This window comes from Lytechinus variegatus, chromosome 1 (genome assembly GCF_018143015.1).
Source record: "Lytechinus variegatus isolate NC3 chromosome 1, Lvar_3.0, whole genome shotgun sequence".
NCBI lineage: Eukaryota > Metazoa > Echinodermata > Echinoidea > Temnopleuroida > Toxopneustidae > Lytechinus > Lytechinus variegatus.
Window position 1 is genome coordinate 84165732 of NC_054740.1, and position 13219 is coordinate 84178950.

Here is a 13219-nt window from a genome sequence, read left to right on the forward strand (position 1 = left end):
CAAAACTGTAACTGAAAGAGTTTTAATGTTATCACTATATTGGCCATTTTATACAGTTTAGGATAAGGTGATTTGATGAGGTCTTTAAAATCCTTGACATAAGTGGTGAAAATGTACAAATGACTGAAATATTGGTACCAAGCAAATAAATTTAAAATGACAAAATATGAAATTAACTTTAGAAATAATTAGTTGAATTACTGGAATACTCCCCAGAGTGGCGATTGTATATACACTGTATCTGGGCAAGAAGAAAATAAGAGAGAAAAACTCAACAAAATTGAAATCATAATCAGGGCAAGACTTACGGTTGCTGTTTCTAAGATGGTTAAAAGAGTTGTGAATACATCTGCTTTGACAAACGCCCTCTGGAGGCTACTCCTGTTGCCGCAAGAATCTAATAATGTCTGTGGGATGCTTCCTGTACGTGAGTAGACAAGGAAATTATAAGGGGTCTATCTCACATATCACTCGCAAATTCATTCCTGAAACATGTAGAGACGTCATTGCAGAAATCTCACATTTGTGAAAAAAGTTTTCTATTTCATGATTACTTTTCATAAAATCAAATCACAAACATAATTTTATGGTACTTAACATGGTGCCATCACCCCCCCCCTTACAAAAAGTGCAGAATAGCTACTCTACTATCCAAACTTTATTAACAGTCCTGGGTATGACATTGCAAAACGTAGGGGGCATCGTGGTCTATTGGTTACGGCTCTTGTCATTCAATCAGAGGGACATGGGTTTGAATCCAAGCCAAGGTTTGTTTTCCTTTAATAGCATGATGGAATTTACCAACATTGTGCTGCACTCAACCCAGGGGTCCGTTGCATAAAACTTTTGCAATAAAAAACTCTTGCAATTTTTTTGCCAGAGTATTTTATGGCAATAGCTTAATGCAACAGGTTGCAGGTGAGGTGAATGGGTTCCATGCAGGATTAATTCCTTAGATGCACTGAGCACTGGAAGGCAGCTCAGGCTAAAGCTGGGGTAATAATGACAATAATGTGCCTCAAATAGATTATTTCTAGCTAGAGAGCATTATATAAATGCCTATTATTAAAACATGAAGAATACTTACTGAATATTGCATATTGTACATCACTGTTTCTATGGCTACTCCTCAGTGCCTGGAGAAGTTGCTCCAATAACTCACTCAATTCTACTTGCCTCTGTTATACAAAGGAAATCATAAAATACAAAGAAATCAATAAAACATATATTCTTTCGTCACAGCTAATTTGAATAATCCCTGTCACTTACCCTCACAAAATTATTTGTGTGCATGTAGTCTAAGAACATGTGCTCAAGAGAATGAAAATTAAATCTCTGCTACTCTTTGCTTTCCTTACACAATATTTTGACATGAAGCATAAGGATTGTAATAGGCTTTTAAATATTTATTACCAATAAATTGAAAATGGCCATTATAACTTTTAACTAAAATTCACAATAAATGTTCAACTGTATCATAAAAAGGTATACATATCAAGACTATCAGTAAAACGCTGTAGGCTAACACCACGACAGAACACTGTGTGGAGTGACTTCCTTGAATCACCCCCCCCCCCTTTCCAGAAGACAGCGCTCAACAAAATGTTCTGAGGAGACATTTGCATGTAGTCCCATACATGCATATCTGTGCAGATGATTCTCATCAACTGTTCAGAAGTAGTAGCTAGACTGGACTCACTTCTTCAGGGCAGCAGCTGTGTATAACCTTGATCATCTGAACTAGACATCGGAGTACCAGCTCAGTAACCGAGTGTTTCTCAGAGTCGGGTCCTTTTGTCACGCCATGGTCAGACTCGCTTGTCAGTAAGCGGAATAGCATGTCAACTGTAGGGGGTGTTGTTGCCATCTGGGCATTGGGCTGAAATCAAGGGACAGAGGAACTTAAGATTTGAATGACCAGTAATAGCAAAACATGTATAAAGCCTGCTTGATAACTATATTTCTTCAGGAATCATATGTATAGGAAAATGCATATTCAAAGGTAATCAACAAAGGATATAATCGGGCTCAAAAGATCATTGCACCTTTAATAGATGATACACAATGGAATATAGGTTATTATGTCCATAATAACTTTGGAAGATAATTCATATTGAAATAGATTTTATTTTGAAAGAATCTATAGCATATCTGGCATTTGATTATAGTTTCCATCAATGGCCCTGTTCCATCTCTCATCCCCAAAAAACTTTGATGGCAACTATGCCACTAAGAGTACTTGACTTGATAAATGTCATCACTGTATAAGCCTATGTAGCAAATATTGATGGCTGAGTTACCATTAATTGTAAATTCTGTAACAGGACCCTTATCCCTTAATAATAAATTCTTTGATGGTTAATCTCAACAAAAATTACCTTTGAACCAGTGACAATAGCACCAAACATATGAAGGACGTGACAGTGTAGGCCTGACTTGATGGCTATTGACCAGGTAGGATTGGACAAACAATCTGAAAGTAAATTAAGAGATAAAATATGAAAGAATCTGTATAAGTTTTTGTGAAGTTTTTATCAATTTTTCTAAAATATGATGATTTTTTTTGGAAAAATGACAAAGCAATGTGATGAAGGGGCATGACACACTCATTTGTTTGATATAAAATTTGTCATGATAGCACAAATATTTGATAAGATACAGTAAATTTTATGTTTGGCAAGTGTCAACTTTTCTTTGGATTTCCTGGATGCATCTAAACTTCTGGCCTCAACTGTAAATATATATCACATGCAACTATGAGATAATCTGTTTACAGAATAGTGAAGGAATGTAAAGAATACACGAGCTGTCATGTAAATTGAGGGTGAAACAGAGACAGAATGAAGAGAGGGAGAGTGAAAAGGAGAGGAAGAATGAGAGTAAAAGGAAGAGACAGAGGGAAAGTGAAGAGAAAGAGGAAAATAATACAACAAAGAGATTTTCCTTTTTTTTTAAAGAATGGAAAGAGAGAATATAACTATCATGCTATATACCTGTTAAAGTTAATTACATAGCATATTAACTGAGTAAGATAGAAAAATGCAGCAAGAAATAGTTGCCCTTGAAAAGAAATCAGTGAACCTATCCCATTGAAACTATTAAAGACCGGCACAGGTGAAAGAAACCTTGCCTTGAGAAAAAAAAATCAAACTCAGAGGTTTTTAAATGGATGAAAGTTGAAAGACATACAGGGTTTAAAATAACGAGGATGGTAATATTATCCCATTCTTGCCTGCAATACTTCACACGTACTACAGTATGTATGTCTCCTTAGATGATCAATGATATGTGATCTTGCATAGAATGTCAACAACCTAATATCTGAACAGAAAGTATTTCTGTGGGGTACATATCATTTTCCCCCATTATCATATCGAATTGTTCTTAGCTCCCTTTTTAGGGTATCAGCTTTTCTTTGATAGGCATACTTAAGACAAGTGTAGAGGTAAAATTTCAAAGCACAGAAATTAAAAACAGAATTAATAATTTTACAGGAAAAACACAACAAACAGACAATACAAATATAAAATAAACTACACACTTCAGTTTAAAGCCAACATTTCACGGTTGGTTTTCTCACTTTGTAAACTATTCAACAAGTTCACTCTTCATCACTCACAATGTAATATTTCAAACATATTATCATATGTCCAGTGGTACTATTTTATTTTCTACAACTCTGCCAAAATATATTGCCATTGAAAAAAGGACTATGGTCAACATCCAACATTCCCATTATTCAAATTACCAGATACTTTTAACCAGAAATTAAATATTTCATTTGCTTAATATTGAAAAGTATATGTATTCTCAAGACTATGATCTGATAAGAAACCACTATGTGATTAATCTCTTTGGAGGACAGTCCCCCTTTATTTTGTGGTACATGATGTACAGTATTGTACTGTCAAAGGACACAGTACTGACCTGCAAGTTCATGAACATAACATGTATCTGTACCTAATTTAGTTTACACTTTATGTTAGCATACAAAGAGGATACATTATCATTCAGTCTCATTATGTCTGACAATTTTTCATTATTCATTGTACTAAAACAAAAGAATTAATACTCAAAAAGGCATTATACAGACAGTGTATATGTATGCTGGACAATAATTTATACTTTTACACACTTTTTAATCCTACGATCCTGCATATTGAGGAATAAGCTGTGTGTTTATCAGGCATTGTTGCATTATGCTTTGAATTATGTCTGTGAGTGAATGGCTGTGCACTCATTTTTAAGGTCAGCATAAATAATTGTTTGTCTTCAGCAAACACAATTAATATACTACATATCTTCTATAAACCATATTAAAGTAGAATTGTTATGGATCAGAGGCTAAGTCTGTGGACTTTGAACCACAAGGTCCAAGGTTCATATATTGGACCACTAATAACCTTTGGCAGCTTGTCTAACATTTGGCACACTCCATCAAGGTACAAATGGGTATTTTTTATTTATTCATATATTTATTTCATACATTTATTTTTTTCATTTATATACATTTCTTAATATGCTTGAGTGTATTAAGCACGAGTTACTTTGGTATCTTGCATCTTGGTTACGCAGGGCTAATAATGTCTAGGTGATAAAAGCATACAAATGCAACTGACATGAGCACTTTACATTAACACATGTGGCTTTTATCATTACAGTGCTTCCACTCTTCCTGAAATCAAGGAAATTCCCATAAGTTTTGCTATTTTCCAAGTCTAAGATGATTTCCAGAAGTGAGAAATTCCAGGAAGTTTTCTGGGAAGTCATCATTTCCAAGAATGATAAATTTTCTGATTATGTGAAAATCCATCTCAAAATTGGATCTTTGTTATTGCTCGCTCGCAATTCTTTTGCCTGATATGTACGTTTATGGTCATATTTTGCCATTTTGCCTCAAAATGTTTGGCTCAATACAGCACTAGGCCCTATATTTCATCTTTTTCTGTATACATTATAGAAGAAAAGTATAACATCTTATGAAAGACTGGAGAACATTTGTAAAATTCTGAGATATTTTGTAAAATTCCAGTAGCTTTCAGAATAACTTCCAGGAGGTTTCATTTTGAAATGTGGAAGCACTGCAGCATTATCAACATACAATTCATATACAGTGTAATGTAAAGGATAAGAAAATTTATTGCAACGAAAGAGCACTTTGGTTTCTTCTGAAGATACGAATGTGGGCTAATGAAATGTAACAAGGAACAATAATATCAGTTTTCATGTATTAAAGTCAATGAGCTCGTATGAAACCACAACCCCTATACTATAACCACCAGTAATCATCTAGGACATGTACCTGCCTCTTAGCTACAAGTACCTCCAGAAAATGAACATGAATGATTAAATCGGCAGCACAGGAAATTCTAGTAGTAAGCTTTTTGTGGCTATTTTTCTGTAACGTGAAACACCCTGGTTAAATCCAACATATTTTATTACATTCCCTTGGCCATAGGAATATTCAGCTACATACGATGTGGTTGAGAACTATCTTGTATAATAAACTGATAAAACTCAAATTTTGTAAAAATAAAAAGGCAATATGAATTGGTCTCTTATATATATCCATGTTCTTTACCTTAAAGGAGACCCCAAAGCCACCAAACCTATTCAAACAAGAGGATAACCCAATCTATACTATGTCAAGTTGGCTGTATTTCTTTCATTCTCCCAGTATAATTTTAGATTTTCTTTAGAGATTCATGAAAATACAGCCAAGTTTCATTATTTATATCATTTTGTGAAAGATTTCAAATAGAAGTAGCTCCAGGAAAGAGAATATCTTGACAACTTCCTCAATCGTTATTAATATCTATTATCATTTTCAATAGAAAGAGGATTCAATCGTGAAAATTTTTTTATTCTTTTCTTCTTGAGATTCCTAAATGTATGCAGGCTCTCTGTAGCAGAGCCTTGTAATGAATCATAGCAGATTGTATTCACAACATAGTGTGCAAGAGCTGTTTCCTTTTTATGTTATTCCCACAAAATTAGTTTCAATATTATGCTTCACTGAATAAACCTGAAAGTGTGTTTAATCTAATGTGTTTTATGGTGATTAAGTTGGATCCAATGCAATCATCAATCAGGTCTCCATTGAAATACAGTTCACTAGAAAGAGGCTTTACATGTATATTGAATTTCCAATCACACTAACGTGGCAGTCTGCAAAGGTTTCCAATTGCAATAAAGATCTTAGACATTTGTTCAGTTTTGTTTATTTCAAATTATTTCTGAAAAATCAACCCACATATTGAAAGCATACATAAGAACAGCTAACTGACAGTGCATCTACTTTGTCTTGCATCTATGCCATATCACATTTGAACATCAAGAATCATAAACAGGAATACTGAACATTAATACTCAAATAAGTTTAAACTGTTTAGACCGTCAATTACCAGAAGTAAAGATCGGAAAATCTACAGAAGTTCTTCATTTCCGTATCTGATGTGATGTGATAAGATTGCATTTCATTTTAAAAAAATTGCAGTAAAAATAATGACCCACATTGCTGCCAATTTAGAGAACATATAAAGCATCCTTTCACTGCATCCTTGAAACATCACATTTTGTTTAAGATTTTGAATTACAAATATTTTAGTTTTAAAAAATATTTTTCACAAATTTAGGGAACACACAATTTGTTGTAGAAACAAATTGTTGCCCATTAAAGGACACATGGTTTGTAGTAGTACTACTAAATATTGCCAATTTGATGTAGTAATGATTTATCCATTCAATATATCTTGCCCGAAAGGAAAGGAAGCATGATTATTCATGTGATAGATTTACCTTTAAATCACAATTCTTTTTTTTTACATTTAAACTTGTACAGTCAATATTGTGTGTGTGCGTATTTTTATTTTACTAAATACCTCGTAGTTCTGTTCATGTTTGCTTCATTTTAAGTTGCACTTCTTTTTATTGTTTGTATATGTAAGTTATTTTTGCAGACCCCTTCGAAAATCAAATCAGCTCTGCTGGAAAGGCTATCCACCCTATGACATGAACTTATTAAATAAATAAAAAGAACATTCACTCCACCCTAATACAAAATAGAAAATATATGAAACAAGCATGGTTTGCGCAAATGCAAAATCTGTTAATGAAAACTGTCATACTGTATACACAGGGCCTGGCTTGTAATGCATGCAAGCCCTAATGGCTCAAATTTCTTGTATCATCTAGCAGCACTTATTCACTTACCGTAAAAGAATGGCACCACCTCGACACTTAAGAGAGCCGGTCGGGAACTCTGCGTTGTGTTACCAACATGACTGTAAAAAAAAGAAAAAGTAATGAATTTGATTACAAACCAATTATGCTATTTTGAGATTGTTTATAACATGATAACTTCTTGCAGGCATACATGTACACTGTGCATAGGATATTCACCTTATAATGTTCCTAAAGGTGATTTTCATTCCATGATTTACAAGCACATATTAACAGTTTTTAACACTAGTATACCAAACAACCTGAATCTTTTTAACAAACAAGAAAAACAATCAACAAAACATAGTAATTAACTATGAAGTGTACTCTCACTAAATCTGATACATGCACATGTATGCCAACGCCTTCGTTACCAATGCGGCAATCTTTCTTGTCACCTGATCAATCTTTGATTTGGAATTTGATTTTTCTATAAGTTAAACTTTGCATGCCTTTATTGGATCAATAGACCAAAGGCCATGGTTGTGATACTTGCTGCATAAAAAACTGGCTCAATTTCCTCAATATTCCTCAACACCAAGCAGAAACAATATTTTGCTGTATATTTACATGTATGTACTCTAACTTTGCAGTAATATTGAAGCAAATTTTACTTCAAAATCGTAACACAGATACAGTGCAATTGTTTTTCCCCTTTTGCCTTTAAAAAATGAGTCAATTAGGTTTTAAATTTCGGTACATAATTTTATTGTTCATCTTACTGTTTCTAATAGTTTTTTTTTGGTCATTTTTCATTTTTACATGATTTTAAATGAATATGCTATGAACGATTGAAACAAACCAAGCTGCATAATTGTGATGATACCTTTGAAGAACATTATGACTTTATGTTACTCACTTTGAGAGATGTCTCCTCCATAGATGCAAAGGGTCATACATACATTCTAACAGATGCAAGGAATGCTGGATGAAGTTCACAAGAAGTTCTCGGTAAAGACCTTCCTGCGATGGAATCTAGAGGTCAAATTGCAAGAAATAAAAAGAGAGGAAAGTTAAAGGAGCCGTTTTCTCAATAGAAAATTTGTTTCTGGCAAAATGAGAGAAGCATATCACATCTTATTGACAGAATGAATTCATTAATCATCTAAAAAGTGACCAATAATTGAGATTTGCTGGACATCTGCCTAATAGCATCCAGCAGGTAAAGCCACTCGCAGTCAGTCAGCATTGCTTATGAAAAAAAATTTAATGGTGTGCATGAATACTTAAATAGCAACATTCATGTTTCATCATTGATATCTCGATATCGAAACATGACCGCTTTAATATCCTTTGAAGCTCTGGCACTTCTAGTTTTAACTTAATGTTTATCTATTTATTTCATCTTTATTGAACAGAGTAGCCCCATCAGTAAATAGAATACTGTTATACTAGGTGAACCTGCAAACATATAATACATCACGATTCTGATTTTACAATTTAACAATAAAATGCTGTTTAGATTCCAGCAATTTAAAACACCAAGCGCAATCCTATGACCTTCTACATAATTCACCCTCCTCAACAAGAAGAAAAATAAGCAATACTAAAGTTCACCTAGCATTATACCTTAATAGAAAAATCTGTTACTTTAAAGGGGATAACTTTCAAATGAAATTACTTCAAATTGCATTTGTAGCTATCGTGTCACTCTATACATGTTCATCTTCATTTCCATGTTTCTGCCATATCTGTCAAAATGTGATCTCATTTCAAAAATCCCATTTCCGTCCAAGCAAAAACATGAAATCAATACCTTCCGATGTACATGTATGTTTCATGAGATTTCTCCCGAATATTCTCCTAAAGCCAACACATCATTCCTCTTTCTCCATCATATTCATCCATTATGCATAAGAAATAAAGAAATAAATCTCTACATCTTTTTTGGGTTCATGCCTTATTCCAAAGTAATTGTAAAATAATCTTTCAGCACGAGCTAACGCAAAAAAGAAAAGCTTTGACAGAAAAGAACAGACATTGTGTAATTGATTATTCTCTTGTCCCAGAGGCATATAGCGATCCTTGTAACTTATTCTTGTAACTTACACTGGCTCCTTGATTCTTTCCTGTTATTAGTTATCAGAGTAACGTCAGACAATTAGAGTTAAAAGATATGTCACAGATTCAACATCCTCACCAATGGACCTAAAAAAATATCAGTGCTTACAGCAAGAAAAACATACTGCTTACAATTCTGCATCAGGTCAGACAAATTGAAGGTTCTAAAACTGCTGAAGTTCAGAGTTTTTTAGCTACATGTACAATTCCTAATCCAATAATTAGGCAAAGAAAAATTGTTTGTTCCAACAATTAAACTTAAAAAATGCATTTTTTTTATATCTAGGTCTACTGAAAGATAGAAATACAGTACAGCACAATGTACATCAACATAATATTATACAGATATTGCCTACCTAGAGTTTGAATATAACATTTCCTCTCCGCGACGGAGTTATATTTTTCCCAAGGGATTATATTTTGCCCGAAGCGCGCAGCGCTGAGGGAAAATATTATCCCGAGGAAAAATATAGCTTCGGAGGGGAGTTGAAATGCTTTTGATTAAAACGATAGACCAGGCAATATCTAGTACATTAAATAGTATATATGTGGATTCGCCATCAGAGATTGCATTCATCATTCTGGCTCGACTCCGAAATTCTTGCTACAGCTCTGATCCATTTACGTCATAATAGATTTTTATTTTGAAAATACACCAAGCGCGTTCTTCATGCAATCGATGCGTTAACATTAGCGCGTACATACCTTGTTACGCAACTTGTATGCAGCGAATAACATCACCTTAGTGAATATAACGCCGAAATTGACAATACAACGCAGTATATTCCCTGAGGTGACGTCAAAACCTAGAATATAACAAATGCGATCCTCGCAGCTATGGTCACGTGATGGCGTATTGACCAATCACTGATTCGAATCTACATAACCTATGTAATATATACACCTACCAACTATTAAAAGTTGACATATAACTCATGTCTATTTTCTATTGCTGAAATATGAGGACTGATGTATTGAAAATGCTGATATGGGTGGTAAAAAAGCAAGACAAGATAATTTTTTTTGGTCAGTTTCAGAATAATATTATGAAATTCTATGATTATAAAAAAAGGTACGGTAGCTTGAATGTAGCCTTGGTATTATCAAGGGAATAATTTCTGTTCTCAGATTTGATTAGCATTTCTGGTTGTAAGAGAATAGCTTTTAGCTATGTTCTGTACAGTCCTATTTTTAAAAAAATTCAACAAAAAATAAAAGCAATATGGAGCATTTAATATGCTGCAATGATCATGTCAACTTACAAAGGGAGGCATGGTGATTAATTGACCTATCTTTGTTTGTTTGCCATATTCATTTCCCATAAACAAGCCAGAAGAATTATACTGAATCTTTGGCACTCAGAAACAACATGTACATGTACAATGTATGTTGAAAAACTGATTCTTTTTAAAAATAAAAAGAAGTAATCCCTGCAGTGCTATATGGACCTAACAGAATCCTTAACTTCTTACAAATTGATACAGTAGGATGGGAAAAAGCACTAATACCTCAGTCATATTTCTTCTGCGGCTGCCAAACAGCAAGTCGAAAACAGAAGTTTTATCTAATTTTATTCAAACCACCCATACGTACAAGTAGCTAGTACAAAAAAATGTTGAAGCGGCTGTTTTCGACTCGATATGGCGGCCACTGGGGATATGTGACTGGGGTGTTAGTAATAAAAAATTCAATTTCCCAGCATAAATTAATGAAAAGTTAATTTAAAACAACTTCAACAACCATATGACTTCCTCTTCTGTTAGAAAATCTTGTTAACCCTGAAATTACTCGATATGTATACTATAAAGGAATGGGCCTTTAATGTCACACTATGTACATGTACATGTAGTAGACAAGACAAGTGTTTTCGCAGGAAAGCATAAGTGGTTTACAATAAACAGAGGAAGATCTCTAACTTTTTGTTTTCAAATCCCTAAGGATGTACTTGAAGGGAATGGCATAAACAGAAATGGAAGACAGAAAACCGATAAAAGGCAACAGAAAGAGCAAAAAAAAAAGATGGAAGCAAACAGTCCAAAGTCCAATCAGTCATTAAGAAAGAGAGACAGACGTACAGACAGAAACTGAGAGGGAATAAAGCAGAATCATAATAGAATGTTCACTGAAATCAATTTATAATTTAATTGCATTCATCGGTTTAAAGTGTCAAAGGTAAAAAAACATATACATGTATAAAATTGAGGAAATGTATCGGGATACAATATGTCCACATAAAGACACTGTTGCATGATCTACATGTACTCTTGAAAAATTACATGTAAAGTGATGCCTATACTTAGATAATTTGTCCAGCTAGTAGAGACTACATGTATTACATTCCTGATCAAAATCAGTTAAAAAATATTATGCAATTCATCAGTAGCTGTTAAATTACTTTCTTCATGCAGGTTTGTACCAATTAAGAGAATAGAAAATAACCCCCAAAACATGTATTTGGACAACACACATAGGGAGATACAGTACTGGTGGCTGGTGCCAAATCCAGAATGTGGTCAGGGAGAGAGATTACACATATTGTAGGTGTGTTCAGACATGCAAACATGTATGCTTCAAATCATGATTTTTCACAAAAAGGAGAATTCTAGAAAAGATATTTGACGTTTACCAAGCATCTGGAAGTCGAGCCAAAGCACATTGAGACATTGCATTATGACAAAATACTTGGTTGCAAAAGTTGACATAACTTGTGGAAAAATGGTTTGAATTGGGGCAGAATGGAATCCTGAAAATTGCCATACAATCAACAGCAGATTATAACTTCTGCTAGACTTGTCTCAAGACTCATTTGTTGATTAACTATTCAATCTGTGTCTGCAGACTAGCAATGATAAATTCTTAAAATCACAAAAGGCAAACCTACAAGAGTTCAGAAAAGGGTCATTCATTACTGCCATTTTCAGTGAGGATAAGGAATGCAATCACCTTATACCCCTTTCATAAACCTATCCTCCAATTAGCCGCCTAAGATTAATGCGGATAATTCAATAAAAATTGCGTTCATTAACTCTGAAAATAATCCGCACTTTTTTTACGAGCGCCCGTACTGAAAAAGGAGGATAATCGTCATGGCAACCGCACACACCCCATCCCATGCAGTTGCGTTGGAAAAGGGTGACCTTGTGACCGCTCCATGGCAATTATCCGCATTACTTTCGAAATGCGTTCATAAAGTCAAAATCTGGTCCCGATGCTGCTACTTTGCGGATAATTGCAGCATCAAAATAATGCGGATAACTCTGGTCCTCCTCCGATTTTACGACCAAATTATGCTGCTATTAGCCGCACAATTGGGTTTATGAAAGGGGTATTAGATTGGCATAATAACATTATAATCACGATTCAAAGCATGATTTTTTGGTTTTGAGTGTGAACACGCCCTTCGTTTGAGAGCTTGTGGTTCCTTACCGTTTTAAAGGCAGCTGCGGCCAGAGGAATGATGTGCTTGAAATATTCACAGGATCCAACGAGGGCAATGTTGTCATGGTGTCTGCATATAAATAAAACAAAAGACAGGATGGTTTAATAATTAGACCATACAGGGATGAATATGAAATGAGTGCGTGATAAGATATTACAATATAATAAAAGTTCAATAAAGAGAATTTTTGTGGCCCAAACAAAATTTTCTTTTCACAGTACGGATAATGAATTACCGGTATGTGAAAATGGGTCATACATGGATTCTTTTAGATTTTTAAGTTGATATTTAGTACTATTCATTCATCGTGACCCTTAAAATAGGGATAATTAATAGCATTGATTTTTTTATATAAACAACATAGACATGTATGTAGATGAACAACAATTGCCATTACAGAATAAAAACTTCAAAAGTTAAATTCATAATTAGAACTCAAAGTGATGTACCACAGTTCACTGTATTTTTATGTTCATACTGCTCTTGACTGTCACCCTT

At 34.0% G+C, this 13219-nt stretch overlaps 1 protein-coding gene across 2 annotated transcripts in view; it reads right to left on the bottom strand.

The window, feature by feature from the left end:
* LOC121425792 (neurobeachin-like protein 1) overlaps nt 1-13219 on the bottom strand; it is a 65302-nt gene that overhangs the window by 39513 nt on the left and 12570 nt on the right. For both annotated transcript variants that reach the window (XM_041621926.1, XM_041621925.1), the window contains exons 4-10: nt 12709-12790; nt 8081-8196; nt 7213-7283; nt 2379-2473; nt 1700-1879; nt 1088-1178; nt 309-421 (exon numbers count right to left, since the gene is read on the bottom strand). In XM_041621926.1, coding sequence (XP_041477860.1) covers nt 309-421; nt 1088-1178; nt 1700-1879; nt 2379-2473; nt 7213-7283; nt 8081-8196; nt 12709-12790 — 748 coding nt within the window. The remainder of the gene's footprint in view (nt 1-308; nt 422-1087; nt 1179-1699; nt 1880-2378; nt 2474-7212; nt 7284-8080; nt 8197-12708; nt 12791-13219) is intronic.